Source organism: Equus caballus, chromosome 26 (genome assembly GCF_041296265.1).
Source record: "Equus caballus isolate H_3958 breed thoroughbred chromosome 26, TB-T2T, whole genome shotgun sequence".
Classification (NCBI taxonomy): domain Eukaryota; kingdom Metazoa; phylum Chordata; class Mammalia; order Perissodactyla; family Equidae; genus Equus; species Equus caballus.
In genome coordinates this window covers 41,595,796-41,622,275 of record NC_091709.1, presented here as the reverse complement: position 1 = coordinate 41,622,275, position 26,480 = coordinate 41,595,796, and the positions used below count along the sequence as shown (strand labels likewise).

The window sequence follows — 26,480 nt, the reverse complement described above, 5'->3', positions numbered from 1 at the left end:
ACCCACGTTATTTTTAGCATGCCCGCCCTGCCACCTATGTGTGTTTTTGAAGGACTATCGGCCATATTTCAGAGAGGGAACCTGGAAGTGTGTGATCTAATGGCATTTAATGAAATGATTTTGAGTGGAAAACTGGTCTCATTCGGACACAAAGCCTCCTTTGATAAACTGTTTTGCACAGCCAAAGTTGCTCCCACGTAAGAAATAACTGCCCTAGCTCATATGGAACAACTCGCTTCTTCCCAAAACGTATTTTATGTCCAAGAGAAATAGCTTAATAGAGCTTATACTATCTTCTTGTCATTTTATTTCCATCATATTGTATCTAAACAGATTGTCAGAGCAAGATTGCTCAGATTTCTCCTTAAAATTCACATGAGAATAATGGCTCTGTCTTTGATATTGGCTTGGAAAGCGCTGAAATAAATAAGAATTTGCTTATTCCTTTTGTCTAGTCTGAAACTGATTTATGAGACAGGACCTGTACTGAATTTTGGTAAATACTTTGGAAATATTTCATCGAACTTTCGCATTGTAATATGAAGCCACATACAGGCAATTGCTTGATTAAAATTAAATATTTTGATATGCTTCATCTGCACTGTAAACTGATAACTAAAAATGGTTGGAGGGTTTTAACATTGCTAGTGGAGCAGTTATGGCCAAATCCGATTTATAACTTTCAACTAGCTTTTATTGATTGTAACTTTACACCATCATTTATCATACTGCAAATAAGAGAATACAGCTCATGTATGGATTTTTAATTTATAATATCTTCTTCTTGCAATACTAGTATAATCCATCTTTTTAAATGTTAGTAAATCAAAACAAAACCTTTTATTAATAAATTTATAGATGCAATAAGAAAAAGGAAACCAAAAATGCATATTTTGTAAAGACTATTACTTCAGAAGTAAATCTTTCCTTACATTTGAGAAAAAGTGCAAATCTTATTTCATACCTTTAATTTAATTAACTATGTTTTGCCAAAATTTATGTATGAAACAGGTCACACTTATACCACTTCTTAAAAGCAAACTTTTTTTTTTTTTGCAGCTTATTTATAGAGAGGGGACCACATATTATGAAAAATTATTAATGCTACTCCAGGTTTAGATTTAAGCAATTCTTTCTGTAGGAGAAAGCTCTCCATTTTCATATGGTACTATTTGTAGTTATTGTTTAAAACACAAATTATAACCCTTCATACTGAAAATTTGGCTGATGAGAGGACTAATTATCAAATTTACCCAGAGATATCTGAATTGTATTCACATCATATTTTTAAATATTCAAGCCACAAATTGCAAATACTTGACAAAGAATGCCACAAATAAGGGTGTCTGGATCTGTTATTGTACCCCTGGAGCCCTTTTAATGCTTATCTGATCAAACTTAGGATGCTCCTAATTGCCAAGTTAGGTCCATTCGCTTGGAAGTCCAAATGCTCTGACTCTGGCCTGTTCAGAGCAGCTTTCTCGTTGTTGTGTCTAATTTGGGCTGCAAATTCCTAAAACATTTCTTAAGTTGTTTATTATTTTATTTTAGTTTCAAAAATTCAAAGTCTGAATTCTGGTTTCTTGCAAACAAGTTCAATGAGCTTGGTTTGTATGGTTTTCCTCTCTCACTGTATTCACCACCCTGTGGTGAACCTATCGTATTTATCTGGAGGGTTCCTTTCCCAGTACCCCTGAATATTGTTCTTATTTAAGTCCCATTTTTTGTCTCTTTTTTGTAAGTTTCCTTTCTATGAGCTTCTTTGGTCCTAAAGGACTTTTTCTTTTCCTTTGCGGGGAGCATGATAATAGAGTTTAAGGATGTCAAATATGCAGTTAGAAAGACTTTGCTTCAAAGTCGAGGATTCCCATTCTTATTTGTCTGTTTATATCTGTTTCCTAATTGTTATCTCAACTTGCTGTGACTGTGGGCAAGTTATTTAACTTCTCTGTGCCTCCGATCCTTCAGCTATAAAATTCAGCTAATAATAGACATACCTGGTGAGGTTTTGTGATGATTGGCTCAGGGCTTGGCTCCACGTATAGTAGCTGCACTTTGAGCTGCTGACAGTTGCCTGAGAAAACAAGCAGAACTGAGCTGGCTGGTCTCACTCTAAATTTGTGACCACAAATCTCCGATGGGCACTCAACACCGCGTGGAAATCCTCCTGCACTACGCTGCATCACGGGCTGGCTCTTCTTTGTCTGCTCAGCTTCTCAGTGATGGACAGTCTCAAGGCTCAGCTTTAATCACCTTTTCTGTGTTATCTACACTCACCTCTCCCCACTGAAAAATGTGATCCAATTGCGTGGCTTAAAAACCACTCATATTTGAATGATTCCCAATCTTACCTCCCTGTTTATTTGTTGTTAGTGCCATTGAGTCGATTCTGACTCCTAGTGACCCTGACTACAGCAGAGTGGAGCCCTGCCCAGTCTTTTTGCGTCATCCTCTCCCCTTCCGGTACTCTATCAGACAATGCACTGCTGCTATTCACAGGGTTTTCATGGCCAATTTGTTGGAAGTGTGTGGCCCGGTCCTTCTTTCTAGTCTGTCTTAGTCTGGAAGCTCCACTGAAACCTGTCCACGTGGGAGACCCTGCTGGTATTGGATGTACCGGTGACATAGTTCTCAGCATCACAGCAACATGCAGTCACCACAGTATGATAACTGACAGTTAGTGATGTGGTTCTCTAACTTGGAAACCAACCCGGGCTGCAGCAGTGAGAGCCCTGAATCTTAGCCATAAGACCAGCAGGGCTGGCTGTTTCCAACCATCTTCTAATTGATATCTCAACATGCATATCTATGAGCACCTTTAAATAAAATCATGATGTGTCCTCCCCAAACTTGTATTCTCAAAGTCTCCCTCATCTCTGTAGAGTGGAAACACTGTCTTCCCACTTGCTAAGGCCGTACAATAAAACAAAACAACCACCAGAGACCACAAATCATCTCTGATTCTCTTTTCTTTAGGCTCCACCTCCAGTGTGTCACCCACTCCTGTCAGCTCTTCCTGCAGTAGCGCCTTGTCCCTCATCCCTCACCTGGGTGGATGCAATAGCATCTTAACTGGGTTCTCCCAGTTTCCCTTTGTGCATGTTCACAAACCTTTCCTTTATGCACCAGCTGGAGAGCCTTGAGAACATGTCAGTCCCATCATACAATCTCTATTTAAGCTCCAGCCCCGGTGACTTCCAACCATATTGGGGGTAAGTCCAAACTTCGCAATCCGATCTGGCTCTTGCCCACCTCGTGGACACCAGATGAACTTACTCGGCTCTGGCTCATGGTGCCCAGTGTTCCGTCTGCTTCTCTGATGTGCCAAGCTTCTGTCTGGCTCAGGAATCTTGGACTAGCTGGTCCCTCCCCTGGAGGGATGCTACTCTGCATCTGTAAATGGCTCCTATTTCTTGTGTAGGTTTTAACCTCATGCCGCCTCCTCAGTGAGGGCCACTCGTCGGTGAGGTCCACCCCTTCCTGTTCCTGAGCCCTCCCTGAGGAGATGACCCTCATCGAGGAGTGTGAGGGTCATGAGATGTATTTGTGATGCTTCATAATACTGCCCTCCACGTTCTCCCACCTGGAAAAGGTGGAATTGATGCATTGCTGCAAGGCAACATTAGCCCTTCTCCACTGCCAGATCCCACGTTGCATCTGGCTGCCCTCGAAAGCACCCCTCAGGGGAAAAGTTTTGATCTGCTGACTTGAGGAGAAAATGTAGCCTTGGACATTTCTCTCTCTTTCTTTTTTTGTTTTTTTGTGTTTTTTTTGAGGGGTGGATATGCAAAAGGTATTTTACACAAAATCCTTTCTATGACCTGATCTGGGTTTCCCTTATTCGGAAGCTAATGGGATGGACAGTGCTTCTCAACTGCTCCTTTCTCCAGCTCAGGGTCTCATCCTAATTTACGTCTTACTCATGTACCAGTGACAGTGTTTACCTGACAGAACAAGAGGATGCATTCTTAACGTCTAGTATCTCATGGTTATGCACATCTTTTTATTAATGTTTTTATTTTGAAGCATAACACATAGAGGAAAGAAACTGTACACCATCGTTAATTATAATACAGGGAACAGCCGCATTTGTGTCCCTCCCTATCCTTACTCCCCCCTTCCTCACTCTAAAGGTGAATTTTATCTTCATTTTCCCATCATTGCTTCTTTACTGTTCTTCACAGTTTTCTAAGTGTGCATAGCTAGTCTCTGTAGCTTAGCTTTGCCTCTTTTTTAGATTTTTATACAAGTGTAATCCTCCAGTGTATTCCTTTGTGTTGGGGTGTGCTCACTCTCCGTAAAGTTTGTGAGAGTCAGCCATACTGTTGTGTGTAATGGTAGTTTCTTCATTTTCATTGCTGTAGAGTATCCATTGTGTAAATGTGCCACGCTTTATTGACTCATTCTCCTGCTGAAGGGCATTTTGGCATCTAGCTGTAACAGAAAATGCTGCTGTGAGCCTTCCTGTGTGTACTTTTTGGTGCACATATGCATACATTTCATTGTCTGTATAGTAAATAGTGGAATTGTAAAGTCTTTAATGATGTAGATGTGCTGGATTTTCTCCATCCACTTCTCCAACCCACTCTCCATCCTTCTCTGCCCTGCTTCTTGTCCCAGGAGTTTGCCAACTGTGGACTACATCAGATGGGTTCCCTGGTCCTCTGACTTCCGTTAGTTCAGCTAATGAGAAACTAGAGAAGGAAAGCAGAGGGAAGTCAGGAGGAGAGAGAGCGTTCAGGTGTTTATTTCCCCAACTTTCTCCCTTTGGCCACGGGTTGGCAGTGGCTTTTTCCCTCTGGGGAAAGCCACAGCTCCTGTTGTTAGTCTTCTCCTGTGGTTAAAGCTACAGCTGCATCTCTTTCTGGGTGCTAGTTACCACTTTCTTCCTTGCCATTTTGAGCCTGAAGATCATAATGGCTTCCCGTTCTTGCTAACCCTCAGGACTTCATCATCCTCTAGTTTTTACTAAATTCTGCCTTCATCTTTGCATGTCCTTTCGTTAAACTCTCTTCAGTTACCTATTTGAATATGCTGTTTCCTATAAGAACCCTGACTCGTAAATAAAGATATTTTCCAAACTCCAGCTGTGTGTAAAAATTCTGGTCGCTCCTCTGCTTTGCCATAAGGTGTTGTCAGTCTACTTCATTTTAGTATGTGCTATGTTATCTGATTGTGACTTTAACTTCTTTTATGAATGCCTTTTCAACTTTCTTCTGTTTTTCCTCTGCATTGTGTGTGTCTTCTTATTGATTTATAGGGGTTCTTTATATATTCTGGCCATGAATTGTAGGTTAGATGTGAGAAAATATCATCTTTCACTCCATGGCTTGCCTTTTTATTCTCTTAGGAGTAACTTTTGATGAACAGAATTTCTTATTTTTAATGTAGCTCAATTTATCACTCTTTCCCTATAATTTATAGTTACTGTTTTTGTGCCTTTTTTACAAAATTTTCTTCGTTCCAAAGTCATGAAGGTATCCTTCCTTATTATGTTCCAGAAACTTTATTGTTTTGCATCTCACATTTGTATCTACAATTCACTTGGAATTGATTTTTGTGATGGTGTGAGTTAGTTGTTTCTTTTTTCCATATGGCTATTCCATTCCCCAGCACCGTTTTCTCAGAATTCTTTCCTTTCCTAACTGCTCTTTGTGTTGCCTTTGTCACAGATCAAGTGCGTCCAAATGTGCGTGAATCTGTTTCTGGGCTCTCTTTTCTTTTCCATTGTTTTGTTTGTTTATACCTTCGTGAATACCGCCCTGACCTAATCACTGTGCCTTTATAATAATTTTTGGTAGGACAAGTTGTCCTATTTCCCTCTTCTCTAAGAGCATCTTGTCTATTTTTGACCCTGAGCATTTCCATATAAATTTTAAAATCCATTTTCCAAGTTCTACAAAAATCTTGTTGCCATGTTGATTGGATCTACATTGAATCTGTTGATCAATTTGAAGAGAATAGACATCTTTACACTGTTAAGTCTTTCAGTATGGTATAGCTATCCATTTATTTAGGTCTTCTTTCAATAATATTTTGTAGTTTTCTTTGTAAAGGTCCTGCACGTCTTATATTAAATTTATTCTTGATTTTAAGATATTTCTGATGCTAAGGAAAATTGTGTTATTTTAAAATTTTGTTTCCTATTGATGCTGGTATATAGAAATAAAATTAAATTTTCTATATTGAGATATAGTTAGCAAATTTCCCAAATTCATTAATTCTAGTGATTAATTTCTAAATTTTCTTGGATTTTCTATGTAAAATACCATATCATTTGCACATAGTTTAAGTTTTATCTATTTTTTCCCAATTCTTTTGTATTTTATTTCATTTTCTTGCCTTAGGTACTGTTGAGGACCTCCAGTGCAATTTGTGACAGACGTGGTGACACGTCTTTTTTGCCGACTTCAAAGGATTAGATTTCAGTGTTTCACCATTAAAGTATGTGGTTTTCTGTAGGGTTTGGTAGACACCCTTTATAAGATTGATAAAGTTCCCTTTTATTTCTAATTTACTAAGAATTTTTATCATGAATTGACATTGAATTTTATCAAATGCTTTTATCTCTTTTATTTGGGATTATCATATAATTTTTCTTCTTTGATAATTTACATCAATTGAAATAACCTTGCCTTCTTAGAATAAACCCAACTTGATCATAGTATATATTATTCTGTTTTATATGCTGTTGGATTTGGTTTTCTGGGATTTTGTTCAGATTTTTTTTGCATTGGTATTTATGTGTGAGCAGCATGTAATTTTCCTTTCTCATAATGTCCTAGTCACATTTTGATATCAAGCTTTCCTCTTTTTCTATTATTTGGAAAAGGTTGTGTAAGACTGGCATAAATTCTTCTTTAAATGTAAGTTAGAATTTGCTGATGAAACAATCTAGGCCTGGAATTTTCCTTCTTCATTTTTCTGGAGTTTTCTTTTAAGAAGGCTTTAGATAATTTAATCAATGCCTTTAATAGTTATGGTTAGATTTTGTGTTTCTTCTTTGGCAGTTTTGGTAAATTATATTTTTCAAGGATTGTATCTACTTCAGTTAAATTTTTACATTTATTGATAGGAAATTGTTTATAGTGTGCTCATAATTCTTCTAATGTCTGTAGGATCTGTAGTAATGGCCCCTTTTCCATTCTTGACTTCAGTTATTTTAAACTTCTCTCTTTTTCTCTTAAGTATACGCATCAGGGGCTTATGACTCATTTTTTCAAAGAACCAGATTTGTCTTTGTTAGTCTTCTCCACTGCATGCTCGTTCTCTATTTTATTTTATTTATTTATTTATTTTTTTCCCCTAAAGATTGGCACCTGAGCTAACATCTGTTGCCAATCTTTTTCTTCTTCTTCTTCTTCTCCGCAAGCCCCCCAGTACATAGTTGTATATTCTAGTTGTGGGTCCTTCTAGTTGTGGCATGTGGAATGCTGCCTCAGCATGGCTTGATGAGCAGTGCCATGTCTGCTCCCAGGATCCAAACCGATGAAACCCTTGGCTGCCAAAGTGGAGTGCTTGAACTTAATCACTCAGCCATGGGGCCGGGCCCATTCTCTATTTTATAATTTTGTTTTTATCTTTGCTACTTTCCTCCTGTTTTTTTTTGAGGAAGATTAGCCCTGAGCTAATGTCCACCACCAATCCTCCTCTTTTTGCTGAGGAAGATTGGCCCTGAGCTAACATCTGTGCCCATCTCCCCCTATGTTATATGTGGGACGCCTGTCATAACATGACTTGATAATTGGTGCACACACATCTGCACCTGGGAGCTGAACTGGTGAAGTGTGGGCTGCTGAAGTGGAGTGTGTGAACTCAACCAATACACCACTGGGCTGGCCCCATTTTCTTCCTTTTTTTCTTTGAGTTTTTCTAACTTCTTAAGATTAATACCTTTGCATCTTTCCCATGAGAGATTAACCACAGAAACAGTAATATTATTGTCGAATCCATCTCATATTTACTCTTCTTTTTTATGTGCAGTAGCAAGCCTAGTTCAAGTTAGAATTAAGATATAAATACTCCCTGCAGCCATCTCTTTTTTTTTCTGCTTTATCTCCCCAAACCCCACCCCATACATAGTTGCATATCTTAGTTGCAGGTCCTTCTGGTTGTGGGATGTTACAGCCATCTCTTTATGCAAACAGGTTCTAATCAGAAGCATTTTATGTCTAGTGTCCTTTGAATTTTTCCTGTGAATCCTCATTGCCCAAATGAATCAACAACAAATATCTGTCTGTAGATGTTAAGATATTTCCTCATTTTGACACATTTCTCAGAATAATCTTACTGCAGTTTCTTTGTTCCTTTCATGTTGAAACAAATTCTTTACCCAAGTTTTTTTAAAATTTCTTATTTCTAAAAGATTTTGCCACTTTTTTCCTACAATCTGAACACACTCTAATCTTGTGGGATTAAACTAAAATTTTGTTTTTTCTCAGAGTCTTTTATTAATGAGTCTCACTTCTTATTTTACTAACATTATACTTAATAAAATAGATGCTCAAATGTTTCTTGGATAAATGAATAAATCTCTAACTCTTTGTATCTATTAATATGTGTTTGTGTTATTTATGTATTCTATAAAGGCTAGTTAGCAGCCTATTACCTGTTTTTATTAATGCAGTTAAATTTTGTGACATTTTAATATTTCTATATTAGAATATGAATTAAAATTTTTTTCTGCTTACAAAAGTAACATGTATTTGTTATAGTCCAACTTTTCCCAAATGTTTGACTTTAAAAGAGGCATTTATCCCATGATCCCAACCTCTAAACTGAGGTTTATGCTTCAGGATGTTTTCTCTGCTTATACTAACATACATCTGATAATTTGTTTAAACTTATTATACCCTGAACATCTTCTATGCAGTGAAGTTATCTATCTCATTCTTCTTGATACTGTGTAGTATACTTATCCAGCCTCTGATTGTAGGTATTCAATTTACTCTCACTTTTTACTATTACTAAACAGTGCTATAGTGGACATTCTGGCACCTATGTTTTTGTTTTTCATGAATATTTCTAAAAGGTGGATTTCTAGATTAGAAATCGCTGAGTCAGAGGATAAATTACCTTCTGATAAGGTATCAATCTATATTCCGAATACACATGAATGAGAGTGTGCCTTCCTCCACATTCTTGCTAATGCTGCAAAAACTTTTTCATTTTTGTCATATGGATAAACCCAAAATATTATTTTGGCTTCCTTGTTTAGATTTTCTTTAATTTATCTTCTTATTTATTGGATGGTTTATAAATAGTGAAGTCTTGTGATTTTGACTGGCCTTCATCCAAGGTCTTTTATTTTTAAATTTTTTATTGACATATAATTGACATACAACACTGTATTAGTTTTAGGTGTACAATAGAATGATTTTATATGTGTATACATTATGAAATGATCACCACAATAAGTTTTGCTAACATCTATCACCACACATAGTTACACATTTTATTTCTTGACAAGAACTTTTAAGATTTCCTCTCTCAGCAACTTTCAGTTATACAATGCAGTGTTGTTAAGTACAGTCACCATACTGAACATTATATTCCCAGGACTTATTTACCTTCTAATTGGAGGTTTGTACCTTTTGATCAGCTTCACCTATTTTGCCCACCCCTTTCCTCCAACTTCTGGCAACCACCAGTCTGTTCTCTGTATCTATGAGTTTGTTTTTGTTTTTTTATTAATCATATAAGTGAGATCATACAGTATTTGTCTTTCTCTGTCTGACTTATTTCAATTAGCATAATGCCCTCAAGTCCATCCATGTTGTCACAAATGGCAGGATTTCCTTCTCTTTTATGGCTGCATAATATTCCACTGTATGTATATACCACATTTTCTTTATCCATTCATCTGTCAGTGGACACTTAGGTTGTTTTCATGTCTTGGCCATTGTAAGTAATGCTGCAGTGAGCATGGAGATGCAGATATCTTTTTGAGTTAGTGATTTTATTTCCTTCTTGGGGATAAATACCCAGAAGTGCAGTTGCTGGATCATATGGTATTTCTATTTTTAATTTTTTGAGGAAACCCCATACTGTTTTCCATAGTGCCTGCACCAATTTACATTCCCACCAGTGGTGCATGAGGGTTCCCTTTTTTCCACATCCTCGCTAACACTTGTTATTTCTTCTTTTTGAAAATCGCCATTCTAACAGATGTGAGGTGACACCTCATTGTGGTTTTGATTTTCATTTCCCTAGTGATTAGTGATGTTGAGCACTTTTCCAAGTTCTCTTACATTCTGTTGGTTGGGATGGCCAACATACACTCTTGTACATGCCCCAACTGTTTACGTAATGTTTTTTAGGTCAATACATCTCATCCAACAAGACACTTTCGAGTTGGTTGACAGTTTGTCATTTATATGTAGACTAAATTATATTGTGAAGCTTATCAAATTGAATTGCTCTGTTCTAGTGTTTCTCAACTCGGGTAATTTTTCCTCCTCCTTCAGGGACATTCGGCAATTTCTGAAGACGGTTTTGGTTGTCATAACTGGGGGTAATGGAGGTGCTACTGGCTTCTAGCGGGTAGAGGCCAGGGATGCTAGCAAACATCCTACAATGCACAGGACAGGCACCTACAACAGAGAATTATCCAGCCCAAAATGTCGATAGTGCCAAGGTTGAGACTGCAGTCTATTCCAAATAACATTTTAGTGTTTTCATCATTTATTCTTTCATAAGTATACCACGTTGCATCTATCCTAAGGCACATATTTCTTCTCAAAAATTGGGATGTGTCTTACTACTGATGGGTAAGAAAATATTACAGCTAATTTTGTTTGGAGAATTGTTTTTTCTTTCCTGGTAATATATTAAATCATGGTGTGCTATGTGTCTTACCATCTACGGTCTCACACTGATGAAATATGGTAATATGACTGTCTTATCCGTTCTCTTATCTATACATACACGTCAATCTAATTTCACCGTGGGAGTAGGAAGTCCTGTGTCGCATGAGAGTGTAATTGCTGTATTCGTAGGAGTTAAAAATCAGTCAACGTTTAGCCTTGCATCCATCTTGTGCCTAGTTTAAGGTAAAAAACAATATTCAATGTCTGAAACAACTTTATATTTGATTTTACATTAAGATAGTTCCTCTTGAATTTTGTAAATAGACATAATATTGATAGAATATTCAGATTTTTGCAGAATGATTGATTTCATTTGGGAAGTTATGACTCATTCCTGTACCTATTGATTTTTCTGCTTCGCTTATGTTCATTACTTTTAAATTCAGGCAAATGGTTGGAAGTTAAAGTGGTTTCTATGTTAGGGAAACATTTTGGGTTGCTAGAGTTTTCACCCTAAACCTCTGTTTTCTTACATTACAAGCAGTCTAATAATTCAAGGAACTCTGCATTTCCTGAATCTTGGGAAAAGGTAGCAACGGGAATATCCAGTTTTCAGGATAATCGCTCTCCTTCCAGGTCTTGTTTCGTTCAAGGCAATGGTCACCCAAAGGAAAACCGAGTCAGAAGACAGCAGTGCAATTCAGTGGAGAGAGCTTTTATTCTTGGCTCTTATCGGAGAAAATCTGTCCGTGTTGAGAGTGAGATGGATTTGAATGCATACTGTCCATTCCTTTTTGCATTTATAAGTGAGAAAAAATTAGATAGTTAAAGGGTGGCAGTTCTGAGTTATTACGAATGATCTGGATTAGGCGCACTTCCATGGGTCAGTACAAGGTAGCCGCTGATATTTCACATGTGTTTTTGGTTTGCAGTAACTAACAAAGAAGCACAAGGTATGTATAGCCCCATTGTTAACGGTCTCCCCGCGCTTTTAAAGACAAAGAGCTCCCCGCTCCAAAGGTACTGAAATACTTTTAACTCCAATTTACAGATTAGGCAAAACCTCATAGGTTAAGGGTCACTTCAGGCAATTGAAAAATTTCTTTGTGAACTTCCCAGTTTTCTGGCTGTTAAAGAAATAATACAATAAAAAGAGCTCCCCAGTGCAAGAATTCCATAAAACAGAGAGTGGCGTGTGAGACACATTAATGGCTTCCATTCCTGATGAAAAGCTTGGAACAGCTTTAAGTAATATGGGATCAAATATTTCAAATCCTAGCTCAGTCTGGGAGGTGAGGTGTGGGTGCTCCGGCTCCCGGGGATCCGAACGGCAATGCCTCATCCACGAGAATTCAATATGTGAGTTTAAAAACGAGATGCTTACCTTCTTTAAAGAAGTCTCATGGCTGTTTGGGGAGAATTTCACTCAGGATTGCTGTTTTTCTCATGCTCTTTTTGGGGGAAGGAGCACACAGGACAGTGGTTCTTGGAAACAGAGACCTACTGTGTACCTGTGCATTGTACCTTTGACCACGGTAAAGCTCTCATCCCGTGGTTGGCCAGGCCCACCATTGCAGTCTTCCAGGTGGCTCTCATTATAGTCAAAATTGACCGATGGAAGCCCCCAGAGTGCCCTGGAAGCCTTAGAGACCACACTGCGGACAGAGCCCCTGATTTCTAGGAGCTAATGTTTCAGGGAAAATAATAACAACACCTTCTAAACACTGGGACTTTTCTTTTTAGTAACTTAGGGTAATGATTCTTCTCCCTCTGCTTCTCATTTACTGCCTCCATTTCTGTCAAAGTCACAGAGTGGGAAATTAAAGTTTTCCCATGTCTCCTTAGGAAAGTAATCTGGAGTTGATGAGTGGAGATGTTTCTATAAAATGGGAATGGGGCACCAACAATATGAAGCTTGGAAGGCGGCTGGCATTGGGTGTGGACTGAGGAGGGAAGTCAGGAGGGAGCAGTGGGGGTTCCACCCTGGTGGGAGCAAGTGACCCTGAGGCATATGCTCATTCAATGAGCAGAGAGAAGAAAGCAGAAGAGGAAAGGGAAGAGATGTGGATGCTCATATCCTTTCTCTTGAGTCAAAATGCTATTATAATTGTGGCTTATTCTTCTCTCCAACTAGTATGTAAGTTTTTTGTTTGTTTGGCTGAAGACTGCTTCTCTGCTTTCCTGTGTCTTCAGTGCCTAACACAACGCTGAGCATATAGTCAACACCAATAGATATTTGATGAATGGATGAATAATCGCAGAGGAAGAATATTTTCCACCGTAACAATGTTGCAAAAATCTCTTTTTGAATAAGGAAACTTCTGATGGTGTTCCAGTTACCTACACTGCATAACAAGTCACTCTAAAACTTAGCGACTTAAAATTACAATCATCATTTTATTGCTTTTTATTCCTCATGGTTCCAGGGTTGACTGGCTGAGATAGGCATTTTTCACTCAGGGTGTCTTAGGCAGTTGGGGCTGAAGCTGTCTTGAAGGTTGCTTCACTTACCCCTCTGGGGCCTGTTGCTGGCTGTTGACCGGGAGTGATGACTGCTCTACTTACAAATGTCCTCTTCATGTGGCTTGAGCTTCCTCTCAGTATGGTGGTTGAGATGCAAGAGTAGCTGTTCCCAAGAAAACCAGGTGGACCTCTATCATCTTGACAGGCAGCCTTGGAAGTCACAGAGTTGAACTTATGCTGTACTCACAGGCCCACCCAGCTTTGAAGAGTGCGAGCATGAATCCCACTTTTTGATGACAGCAATGTCAATGTCACTTTGTAAGACAGGCGGGCATGTGTGACAAGAAATCTTATTGGGCCATGTTGGGAAATACAGTCGCCATGGATGATATGGCAAAAGTCTAGAAATGCAATGAGTCTGTCATTCTGATCGGTTCTAGTAAGTGCATGGGAAACCAACCCAGTTGCTGAAATAGTTTAACTGGAAATCATTGTAGTCAGAGTTATTTTGGAAAATTGCAAGGGCTAGGTAGTGTGCAAATGGGAGCCATTATTCTATTTGGAAATTCAGATAAATCTGCTGTAAATACATCATGGTATAGGCAAAATAAAGGGCATGTACTCATTCATGCCTTCATTCACTTGTTCATTCATACGGTGTTTTTTGTTGTTGTTGAATATCCATTCACTGCCAGGTGCTGTTAGGTCAGTTATTGAAATGGAAATCCCGTAACACGTAGAGTTGGCAGGTCTTTTAGAGACCATTTGCTTTCTTCACTTCCCAGTGCCTTGATCTGGGGGAGGTGCTCAAGAAAGTCACCTCTAAAGTTACCTGGGCCATTCAGCCTGGACACTTGGAGAGGAGTTGGCACACTGTTGGGGGAAGGGGCATGGTGGTGGGGCAAAAAGCCAGCCTCTCTCTGTCTCTCTCTCTGTGTCTGTCTATCTGTCTATCTGTCTATCTATCTACCTATCTATCTATCTATCGTCTATCTATCTTCTTCCTCCTCATCATTTTGTGTGTGTGTGTGTGTTTTTGATGGGGGAGCGTTGCGTGGCTCACAACTTAAGTATCAGCTTTCATCTTAATTTTAAGTGAAAATCTTCCCAAGAATTGGTCAGCTAGTAGTTGAAAATCAGATGAATGGCACGGATGCTGGGCACATTCTGTTCTGATTTAAGGAAAGTGATGGTTTGGCCATAGCTGGCCCTGGCCACCCCTGTTCAGGTGAGCCACTGTTGGCCTGGGCCTGTGTGGAACCCTGGCCAGGCCTTTCACAAGACATCTCACCGTCAAGAGCACCTCACCCATCCTGGTGGAGCCTCAAGTTCAAGTCAAACAGTGGGCCCTTGAAGACCTCTTCTGGGCTGCCCACTGGCACAGCCAGGACTGCCCTTCCCTGGTGCTCCTGGGCTCTGCAGGCATGCTTCATTCATTCCTTCCTTTATTCATTCAGTGAATGCTTGCTGAGTGCCAATGCCACTGTGCCAGCTTTGTGACAGAGCACTGGGGGCTCCAGGAGTTTGCTGCTCTTAGACTGTGGGAAAAGGGAGGTTGGTACAGAGCAAGATGCTCAGTGCCTGCTAATTCCTCCTTTGAACAAACCTGCAAAGTTACCAGTTGGTTTACAAATGGAGAAATGGCACATGAATTAAATGACTCCTTGGGTCCCTGAGCAGGTGAGGATGAAGCCAGGCATAGGCCTTGCCACCCTGAGCCAAGGCCCTGTGATCAGGGGGCTGCGCTGGGCTCTGCTCTCTGAGTGTGCCACCCGGGTCCCACCTCCAGCGCCTTTGTGTCAACCTCACTTGCTGACGTAGAAGTGAGCTCTGTACTCACATTCCTCAGTTTCCCCCTAAGCCAACTTATCACTGGCAGTTAGTATTATGGGTGCTGGCTCTGTTGAGCCTGGAGTTGCTTTTCTCTTCTGCCCATGTGTTTTATCTAGAGTGGTGTCGTGGTGAAGCTGGGCACGGAGTCCGCTGTTGCTACAGCTTTCAGCGCCTTGTCGCATCTCCTCTGTGCCGTTTACGTGCAAAAGTAAAATTTGTTTCCCTTTGAAAATCGCAGACTAACAGATGAAACACTGCCTTAATTATCCTTCTGTAGAGCACACTGAATATGAACCTCTGCTCTCCTGGCAGACCGAGAGGAAAATACGTCGTCAACCGCAGTTACTGGTACCTCTTCAAACGTGGACGGGAGCCTTACCCCCACACGGCCCCGCCTCCGGACAGCCATGAGCGCAAACAACCATCACCCGTTGACCTCAGTGTTCCTTGGTATATGAACCGAGGTGGAGGGGGATAAAAAGGAAATACTACAGGTATCTTTTTACAAATGAGGACAAAAAGAGGAAAATTGCAAAATCAGTTAATTTTTTGCTAACATTTCTAAGACTCTGCCGTTTGCTTAAGTGTTTAGCATTTTGATGGCCTAGAAGTCAGTATAATTACATAATGGGATTGTTTTCAAGAAAACCTTTTTATTTAGTTTTAAAGCTTATTTTATTTCATATATATTTATATATCTCTTAACATTGTGTATCATTTTTATAAATGACGTACTGTAAGCATATCCCAAAATGCTACACTCTTTTTTTGTTTTAAATAAAGGAAGGTACTACAAGGTATCTTTCACATCTTATAGTCTAATCCATATCCTTCTAGCAATTCTCATCTCTGGAAAGGATCCACTCATAGCTGAGTTTAGGCAAGGCGCTAGCACTGAAACCAGTATTGTCTACACAGAAAACAAATACACTCAAAATTTACCTGTTAATTTGATGGAACTTGCACTGGGAATGTATGGGACCCGTGGAATTATTGTGACATTAAATCTTTTTCAGGGTTTGAAATTATTCATAATGGTGTACAACAATTATACAGTGTCTGTGGTCAATTCTCACCCAGAAAAATGATGCCTTTAGTCTTCTGTGCAGATCTGTGTCATTTGTCTTTGCTCCTTATCCACGTGTATTTCCTTCTCTTTCATCATAATGAACAATGTAAATTTTTCAAAACCTTTTTTCTACGTTATGAGTGTTGGACTTTAATTTTAATGGATAAAAATGAGACAACTTTGTAGGATAATAGTATCACTTCAAGAAATGTCAAGTCAGGAATGTCGTAAGCATATGGGATCTAATGGCCTTTTAGAGGGACGTTTAGCGCCCTCTAGTGACCACGGTTCAAGCAGTTCGAAGGGAAATTCCCTGCCAGGTTTCTTTCTGGTTTCTAGCTAGCAAATAAACAAAGCAGTGTAGTTCTTTGGCCAATAGGTGGTTGCTTCCTAAAATTCTTGAGGCTGGATTATTTTTGTAGCTGTAAATAAAGGATAAAATAGCATCCACCAGGCAAACCGCAGCTTGTCTTCTGGCCTCTCATTGACCATACATTCCGAAAGAACATTTCCACTTGTCCCTGAATATTGCAGTTTTTCCCAAAATACGTGCTGAGATTTGTATTGGGATCAGATTAAAACTGTCAATCAATCTACAACATAGTTTTTGATCGTTTACATCATATAGTTTTGATTCAATTCAGTGCATTTAAACAGAATTAACCAAATTTTTGTAAGGATGGACTGGAAAAGAACTGGCCTGCCTTGATTTGAATTGTGCTCTGAACCCCTAAGAGGGAAAGATCCTCTTCATCACTTTGCCAGAGCTGCAGTGTAGACAGGATACAGTGTAGCAGTTGCCACAGTGAGACAGACACACTCTGTTTCACACACCTGCCTTCAGGTGTGGCTTACCACTCGGTTAAGTCTGCAGGGTCCCTCATTACACTCATGCAAATGCAAAAGCGTTGTTTATAGCAAACATTTTGTTCCTTGGCTTCATTTCCCATTCTATGTGTGGTATAAGTAAATTAGCAAATATGTAAACACATTGAGTGACGTAGAGAAAAGGCCACTTCAATCTAAGGCTAAGAGCAGCCTATATAAAGCACGGGGACAATTGTTTAAAGCAGGCCTCTCTGCAAAGTTCCATTAATTGGGCGGCATTGCAGTGCAATTTATTATCTTTCTTTAAGAAGTAGTATATATGTTAAGAAATGCTTTATAAAATAACTACAGGTCAAGACAAAAATAAATGCTGATATTCAGTATCTTATAAGAGACCTACACGTTTTACAAAAAATATTAAAAGTCTGACTAGTGATCAGAATCTAAGTTAATTTCAACAGTCCCAGATAACATCTCAGGGTGGCCAAGGGTGATGTTGGAGGACAGTAACTGGGACACTGTACTCCAGCTCTGAGTAGGTGGGCAGAGGAGTGGGATGGCCACATGCCTTTGTGTGCCCTCCGATGATGTGACATGGGTGCCAGACTGCCCTGTGGTGACAAGTGGCAGTTTGATGACTACGATATTTTCGCTCATATATGTCCAGTTATATGGATAAAGATGTTGAAATGCACTTCCTGGTTCACAAATTGTGTGTAGAAACATCATCATTGAAACAGGGAATTTAAAACTTTCTTTAAATTATCATGCCAAAAATAATTACTCTGCTCTTAGGGTTTGCTTTTTTTTAGCCACAAGTAATACATTGACATATTTAGGGTCTCTGGTACTGATTTTAATACTCCTGCAGTTTTAGAGGCATATAGAGTTGTGTAAGAGCAAAGTTGGCAAAATTTGAGAATATATGCGATGCTTATGAAATTGGGTTCGCTGAAATCATTGCCCCATTTGAGCCTATGGAACTGAACTGACACGTGCTTCAAAATTAAGGAAATTGCACCGTGGTGTTGAGAAGTGGAGAATTTAGTGTGTGATAACAATTTCCTCTGTTTAGATTAGTTCCAATCAACCAAGATGCTGAAGGCTATATTAACCACTTAGAGAAAGTGTTGAAACAATAGTTATTTAAATTGTAATTGGATTATTTCTTAATGTGCTGCTGGAAGAAACCACACACACTTACCCAATGGAGTGGAACTGTAGTCGTGAAGAATGCTTTGCATAGAAAAAGGGTCCTTAACCAGTGTAGAATGGGTGACTTGGGGCTGGGAGTGCCTTATGCCGCATATGTTGTCAGGCGAATCCTCCGACTGACATAGATGGAGAAGTTCCATGGGTGAGGTAGTTTTCCATTGTGGGGCAGCTCCAGATGCTCGATCCTTATCTACAATCTCAGGCATGTCTCTGGCAAAGACCTTTGGGACATGCTTCGTGCAGGGTTCTCATGAATAATCCAAACTTTATACATTTTAAGATTTATGTGTCATCTTGGGGACAATATACAGCACTTTTGTCCTATTGTTTGGCCCTTAAAAAGTCTGCATTCCATGGGTCGGTCCCAGGCTCTGCCGTTTTACGGGTGTGGAATTTGAGTTGACGGACGCAGACTTCCTGAATGCTCGGACGCCCCGTGACTGGTCAGAGCCCTGTCATCTTGTTTCCCAGTGGCGACCAGTCATTAATATTGACTGAATGGGTGACTGCTGTATATAGGTGACCATTGCAAAACACATGAGTGTCTCCTGGTTTTCCTTACTAAAACGCGTCAAAAAAGAGCTGCTTCATTCTTGTTGTAGATGTTTAAAAAGGAACATACATTTTTGTTTGCACACACATAGAATTTGACAACTAGAGGTATTGTGTGCTGTAGGTTGTACAGATATTTAAAAAAACATAGCACATTAGATGTTACTTATATAATTTTTACTTAGAATGTAATTTATATTTATTGTAAATGTTTTGAAAAAATAGATGACCCAAAGGAGAAGCAGGGACAAACACAAAAGAAAAGATTCTCTGTCGTTATTCTTGTAGTATACTCCCTACTGATATTGCTACTTTACATTTTGATTTTTAACAAAATGGGTCTGTACTATAATTCTCCTATGTAACCTGATTTTTAACTTACCAAGCATCTTACCATAACAGTTTTCTGTATCACTAAGTATTTATCCACTGCATCATTTTCCTGCAATATTTTCAGCGATGGTAAGCATTTCACTGAATGAGTATTTAATAAGGCAAGCATGCGTGAATCTTCTGTTGTGTCTCCAGTTAGGATTACGGCCCATTATCTCTTCTGTGCTCACAGGTCATTTTTATCACTATATTGCCCTCACCTAACGTGTTCTCGATGCTTGCCCTTCCTCTGTAGATCCCACATAGAGAAGTTAGTAAGAAAACAAGGATGAGAACTTGTGGACGCTTCGGAAAATAGGAAGACATGGTTTTAGAACAAATAAAGGACAACGTTCCTTTTATAGTTACAGTAAACGTATGGTTTATTTTACTTTATTTCCCTTTTTGATTTGGAGTAGGATATGAAAGGGCTTACAAAGGGCTTGGCAAATTCCTGGGTAGTGAGCCCATGATGGGTAAATACAAAATGGAATTGTGCAGTTTATTCACAGAGATGCTGGGAGGGCCATACTGGTCCTGCGTGGTGCTTCCTATGTCCCAAGGAGGGTGGAAAACAAACCTGTCCTGACGGATTCATGGAAGGATGGCCCCCCAGGTCAAGGCCATCTGTGATTGCCCCCAAAATGGGTCTGCCCGGTGATCTGAAGGGGGTCTTCCCCCAAGGATGGGTGGTAGCTAGTTGGAATGGAGCCCAGTCTTTAGGCTGCTGAGTGGTCTGGCGCTGAGGCCGTTGACTAGCAGACACTTGGGGTGGGGGTAGGGGAGGATGAAGTGATTTCTGTATCTTCAGAGGATTTCCCCCTGGAGTAAGGTTTGGGAAGTGGTTTCTGGGCTATGTTCTGAATAATACATATGCTATCAATAGCCAATCAATGTTTAAAAAAGAGAACTTTGCATTAAATATACAGGGGATCCCAGGCTTCGAAGCTGTTGTCCCATTCTGGACGTCAGGGACTGTTCTCTTTGAAGGTAATAGGAGTCAATCAAACATTTTGTCATTAGAAATGAGGAAGATTTGCATTTTTAAAGTTTTGTAATAGGGTTTATAACTCATTATCTCAAAATTAGCTTTTTATTGGATCACCTTTTATATTTGTAGGCATTTTCAAAATTAGACACAATGAAACTTATGGGTAGACTCTTCAGGAAATAGATCAAATAATAGCATCATGTGTTCTGTTTGTAAGTATCCAAGAAAGAAATTAGTCTCTAATACAATAATATTTTATTAATTAAAGAATAAAGGATAGATATGTATATACATATATATGCATCATACATAAATAAGAGAGAGAAAGACAGAGATTGGAGAGAGAGAGAGAGAAAGCAAGGGAAATGATGGAAATTACCAACAGTTGGAGTAACTGGATGAAGGATATTAGGAGTTCTTTGTATTATCTTGTAACTTTTCGGTAAGTTTGAAATTATTTCCAAATAGAGAGTTAAAAACTTTCACTGTTTACTGTTTGATTTGAATTAGGCAAGAACCAAGGAGTTAAGGGCAGACCCTCAATGAAAAATTCTCTCTCCCTAAGGATGCTGACGCTTTCGTGCTGCAGAGAACAAGTGAGGGGCTGGTTTGGAATCCAGGAGTCAACGCTGAGATGGGACCATGCAGAACTTTCTTCCTTGGCTATTTTGTTAGCAAAGGGGTCATCCGATTTAAGGCTTCTTTTGGGAAATCCGTAATGGGGGGCTGCTTATTGGAATACTACAGCTAACATTTAAAATTGATGCTTCTCAGGAGAACAACAAGCAAGGAATCTTGGTGGAGCCAAGGGAGTGTTTTTCTCAGCGCTCCTGAATCCTAGTGGAAGCTGCCCAGATAAAACAGCTCAGTACTTTGAAACTTTAGGGGAAACAAAATTTTAATCAGCCTGCCATCTCATTCATTGTTTGGAGATGAAAAGAGCGGAACTCAACATCCCCTCAAAACGTAGATGCTGAGAACCTGTCAGGTTCTGAGTTTTACATGGAACAAGATTTCTGGTATTTTTCCCTTTCTTTCACTGTTCTTTTTTTTCCTCTCTCTTTTTTCCTTCCTTCCTCCCTTCTCCTCCTACTTTCTTTTCTTCTTCTCCTCATCCCTCTCTTCCTTCTCCTCTCCCACCTCCCCTTCCTCCTCCTCATCTTTCTCCTCTTCCTCTCCCCCTTCCTCTGTCCTAACACGAGGGGGCAAATCACAGGGACACTATAAGACATAGACACTTGGACCAGTTTATAAAACTCCGGAGTCTGACTGAAATCAATTCACTGAATGTTGAGAAGTTGCTAGATGACTCAGGATTCTTTCTATTGTGTTCTGCGGGTCCCCTGTTGAGACCACACCTCTTTACTGGTCCAACTTTCGTGTAGCTAGATTCAAAGCAAACTGTTGTTTCTTTCAGAGAGCAAGTAATTTCCTGAAAATGAGTAATTAAAGGCCTGAAACCCTCTAAGGAATGTTCAGGCCTACATTAGCCGTACTTCCTTTGAGTGGAAAACAGACGTGTGGCCCTGAACTTACAGGTTGGATTTCAAAACCCTTAATGAGATCTTCACGTGGCATCACCGTGTAGCCAAGCGTTCTATCAGAGGCTGTTTCTGCAACGTTGATTTTTGTCAGAGTGGGACCAGCTCACTGACCATCTAAAGTGTTTGTAGTAATTTTGGTTATTTTGATTTTAAATAAATACTTGACAACAAGGATCTGACAAGGCTTATTTTTCTCTTTACTTTTCTTGGTTACGGTAGTTCTAGAGTCTTTGCCTTTTCAACTGGTTTATTGCAGAGCCAATAAAAATTACATGTGTTTGGAAGGAAAAAATGAAAGTGTTCTGGAACACTCGAGCCGTTGAATAAACGAAGGTTGTGAAAAATCAGCAAGCAAATGGCTACTATTAAACGTTGTCGTCTATTAACATGAAGTCAGTTGCACCTGCAAAGTTTCCTTTAGGGACAAAGGAGCCGCAATCGGGGGGGCTCAAGTCTTGTGTCCCAGTTATGTGGGAGATCCAGGGAGATGAAGGCCAAGAAGGCCCAGTGCCCGCTGTCGGGTGCCCTCAACGCCCGAGATTCTTGCAGCCCATGTGAAACCGTGCGGAGTCCCGCCACATCTGTATCCTGCCTTGGTGCAGCGTGTCACACGGCGGCACACCGGGTCACACCTGCTGTGGCAGTCCCAGGCAATTGATGCCTTTTTTTTTTTAATTAAAAAAAAAAAATCTCCTGGCTGCATATCATCAAGAAAAACAACATTGTTTTCAGGGTCTCTTATCTCTCCACTCCCAAATATCCTGTTTCTTCGGGCTGGGCGGCCAGGACCAATAGAAAGCTCTTCCTGCCATTGGCTGACTTCATTTCCCAGACCTCGCACAATCTCATCCGCTCTAAACAACCTCATCAAAACTACTTTCTGGTCAGAGAGAAGCAATAATTATTATTAACATTTATTAACGATCAATAAACTTGATTGCATTATGGCCAGCACTATCAAGGTAAGGAAAGGATTCCTTTCATTTGACAAAATCTTGCGTTCGTTACTCTTTTCTTTGGTTTCCTTTATCAAGGCAGATAAGTTAGGATTGGGCAACACCCCCACTGCCACAATAGAGGACAACAAGATTTCCTTTGCACTGCCTAGTAAATTTCCTTTTTCCTACTCCAACCATCCGCAAGGCTTAAAAACTTCAAACTCAGAAAAAAATTGGGGTTGCTAAATTCACTGTTGAGTGCTGTGGATGACTTTTGCAAAGGCTTTTCGGAGTGCATCTGAATTTTCATATTCTTTAACTATCCCTAACGGTGCCTGGATGCGTATCTGCTAGAAGGCAATGGACGTGGAGAGGTTGGAGGGTAGGGTCAAAGGAAAAGATGGGCTTGTAAATGTGGAACTTTCGGCGGCTCTTGAATGACTCCTTAGCCTCAGGGATGCGAGCCAGTCCCAGTGGAAATGAAGAGATACCCGGCAGCGGCTGTTGGTCATGGGACATGCAAATGTTGGCTTGATTCTTGGATCCTTCATGCCGAGAACGGAGCGTTCTCATAACTCAAATGGTGGTAATTCGATTTGTTCGGTTATGTATTTGTCTATAATAAAATACCTACTCTGTGCGCTGTGAGTAAGCTTTCTTCCTCGTGGTGGTTGGTTTGTGGGAGTTGGAGAGCAATGGCCTGTCGGTTCTCTGTGCTCTGGGGTGTGTGGTCTGATGTGTTTTTCTTGCAAATGTTTCTAGTAGATTGCATATCGAGATTAACATGGAGGTAAATCTGTATAGGTGGTAATCTAAATGTGGCTTAACTCCTGGAAGTGAAGACAATTTAATGGTTAGTGCAAGTCCGCAGGAAAGTCCGTGAAGTGGTGGTCTGTTCAAATATTTTCAAGGCCACCATGCCTTGGTGACATTTGTAGAAATGAGAAAAATCAGCAGCAAGAACAGATACTGAAAGGAGGAAAATCAGTTTTATTGGGCACTTGTCTTTAGTTTTGCTGCGTGTAAGTGGGAAGCGTTTGCTTGTGTTCTCATCGAGGGTTTTGGTTCATTGGAAGCTCATGAAAATGGAAGTTGCCCAGAATTGGGCTAAGGCATTTTCAAAAATCCTCCTCGGTTTGGTGTTTATATAATTTGAAGTATTTGAATTAGAGGATTTGATGAACACCCGCCGTGTAAACGAGGTTTCAGGAGTTCTGTTCAGTTTTTATTTCCCAAGGTATTTTATTTTATTTCTCAAGGTATGTTCAATAATATATATATAAAAAAAATTCAAGGCTCAAAGACTTTCACCTTATAGAGGTTTTTCTTTCTTTGGCTTCAAGGATTGTTTAAGATATAACTATCGTCACAAGGAATTTTAAAATTGGGGATTTGAAATGCTTGACTTTCAGCTATATGAGCAGAATTTATTTGATTTTATAACTCAAAATGCTACCCTTTTTATTCTTATTTTCACCCTTAATTATGTCCCTATTGCCTAGCATAGCAATGAAATAAAATATTCTTCGTAAATTTTGAATACCGTCAGTACAAATTTATGTATGTGTGTCTGTATGTTTCAAAAAAGAAATCAGTGTATTGTAGGACACTGAAATAACAAGTCACATTTTAGAATGTGGAATACATTTTGCAAAAAATACAAATGTGTTATACTGTTTAATTTAGAATATACATTTCTGAAGATAGGGTGCTGTTTTTGGAGCTTGAATGTTTTGTGACTTTCAGAATAAATTTTGGGAAATAGTTTCCACTCGTCTAGGATACTGTGCTTGATTTCACATTTTATTACACTGCCCCATATGTATATTGTATATATCGCAAGTGAACTTTTAAAATGACTTCACGTGAATGCTTTTTAATCCTCTGTTAAAACAAAGTAGCCCCTCTTTATAGGTAACTTCCTTTGAGTCGTGTTCTGTTCGGCTTCCTGGGTAAAGTAATGAGATGACTTTATAGACTTGTTTATAGAGTGGAGAAGGAGGCCTGAGTCTGTTGACTACAGTTTTAATTATGTTAGTGCAAAGCTCAAATTAGCATAGGGAAAATTACAGCTGTCCGTTAGAATTAGGAAACAGCCTGTCATACAGGCAATTTCCAGTCTCAAACGCAATCTGTTTGTTGTTGTTTCAGTAAATAAATCAATTAGTCGATTAAGTATCAGATTTTGAATTTGTTAAGTTGGTACTACACTTCAGAGTAGGGTCTTTTTTTTTTTGCATTAATATTTATAAGACACTCTGAGGCACTATGAAAAACTAAATGTTTTTATCCTGTCTTTGTGATTCTCACCATCATTTTCCCTTGGTATTTTGGAATCGGGAACAGAATGTTTCCATTGGAAGAAGTAAAGGAATTTTAGGAGCTTACGTGAGAGTGTCTGTTTATCTCCAAGTGTCCGTGGATTTTAAAATCAGATTAAGAGTTCTAATAAAAACATGTGAGCATCAAGGGTGACGTCCTGTATGCAATTCACAGATCAGTTTTGGTGCTTCCACCTGCTTCTGTGCCATCCGACAATGCTTAACACCCCTCCACTTCTTCCCCCCAAAACAGCACGGTGTTTGCTTGTAGATTCCAAGGAGCCTGGAAACTGATTGTGCTGTAGTTAAGACTTCTAATGCAACCTCCCCAAGACTTCCCTGATCCTTTTATTAGGCCATGGGCCACTTGGGGAGTCTAATGAAGCCTACAGTCCATTCTCAGAATAATGCCTTTAAATGCATAAGATGCAACACATAGACTGACAAGGAAAGCTAATTCTAGTGAAATAACAATTCTCTCCTCAGGCTCCTTCCGTGGTCCATGAACCCCAGGTTACAATCCCTGATGCTAGAGTTTAAAGTTCTTCAGTCTTTAAAATGGGGATGTGGGACTTTCCTTTATCACAGAGATCTGACCCTGAAAGGACCAGGAGGGAGCACGCTGCAGACAGCAGCTTCGTGGAAAGCATCTTAGAATCTGATAGGATTGGAAATTTACTAACAAGGCTTGATGAGGGAGCGCACTGTTACTGTTTCAATTAACTATTGAAAGAAGTTCCTTTCCTTGACTGAACAGAGGTTGGAGAGTTTGATGATAATTGAAACATGAAGTATTAATTTAAAAACATAGAGTGTGATGGGTGTGGTTAATGAGTTTAATAGCTCCAGGTGTATGATTTTTCATCAACCCACTGGCTTACGTGGAATAAGAATTGTTTGATTCCCTGTTACTGTGGGGGGATTCCGTGACTCTGTCACGGTGGGAGGAATATAAGATGTAAAATGCTGCTGTCCTGCCATGTAAATACCTCATCGCCGGAGTGGGCCCTGATCTTCTGTCCTTGCCTAAAAGTGGAATCACAGGGCACTATCTTCACATGAATTGCTGCTTGTATTGGTGAGTGGCTCTGGGACACAGTTTGCTTTCTAGAATGCCCCACCCTTCTCCCTAGCTCTCTCTGTTTGTGCACACTCCTGCCCATTGGGCACCCTGACTCAGCGACCCTGGAAAGGAGAATTGGCAATGACAGAATTTGTGAATATTTTTTCCTATTAAATACACTTAGGTAGGACTGCAATGCTCTCAGAGAAAGTTCTGAAAACCTGAACCATTTCTTAATTATCTAAGCTTCCTTTAAAGTGACTATTTTATTTAAAAAAACTTTTTTTGCAAAACTGACTTTTATTTTTTAAAAAAAATCCACAAAAGGACACATACCTATGCTTGTTAATGTCTCTTGAAAAAAGCATATATAAAAATAAAGTAAATAAGGCAATCATTGCTGATGCCTTCAGGAAAATATTACTTTTCTGTTTAGAACTTCAGAGTAAGATTTCCCTCTGTGGGGGTGGAGAGTCAAAGTAG

General features: G+C 39.6%; 1 protein-coding gene across 9 annotated transcripts in view; it reads left to right on the top strand.

Annotated features, from left to right (window-relative positions):
* The window catches only part of ERG (ETS transcription factor ERG), a 256,549-nt gene that overhangs the window by 125,835 nt on the left and 104,234 nt on the right, over positions 1-26,480 (top strand). Inside the window, exon 1 of one of the 9 annotated variants that reach the window (XM_001494781.6) lies at positions 22,446-22,637. The exons of 5 other annotated variants lie outside the window; for them this stretch is intronic. In XM_001494781.6, coding sequence (XP_001494831.1) covers positions 22,620-22,637 — 18 coding nt within the window. In that variant the 5' untranslated portion in view covers positions 22,446-22,619. Of the gene's footprint in view, positions 1-22,445; positions 22,638-22,690; positions 23,200-26,480 lie in introns of those variants that run through there. 3 more of the 9 variants (XM_070252480.1, XM_070252481.1, XM_023630158.2) reach the window with 3 other exon arrangements.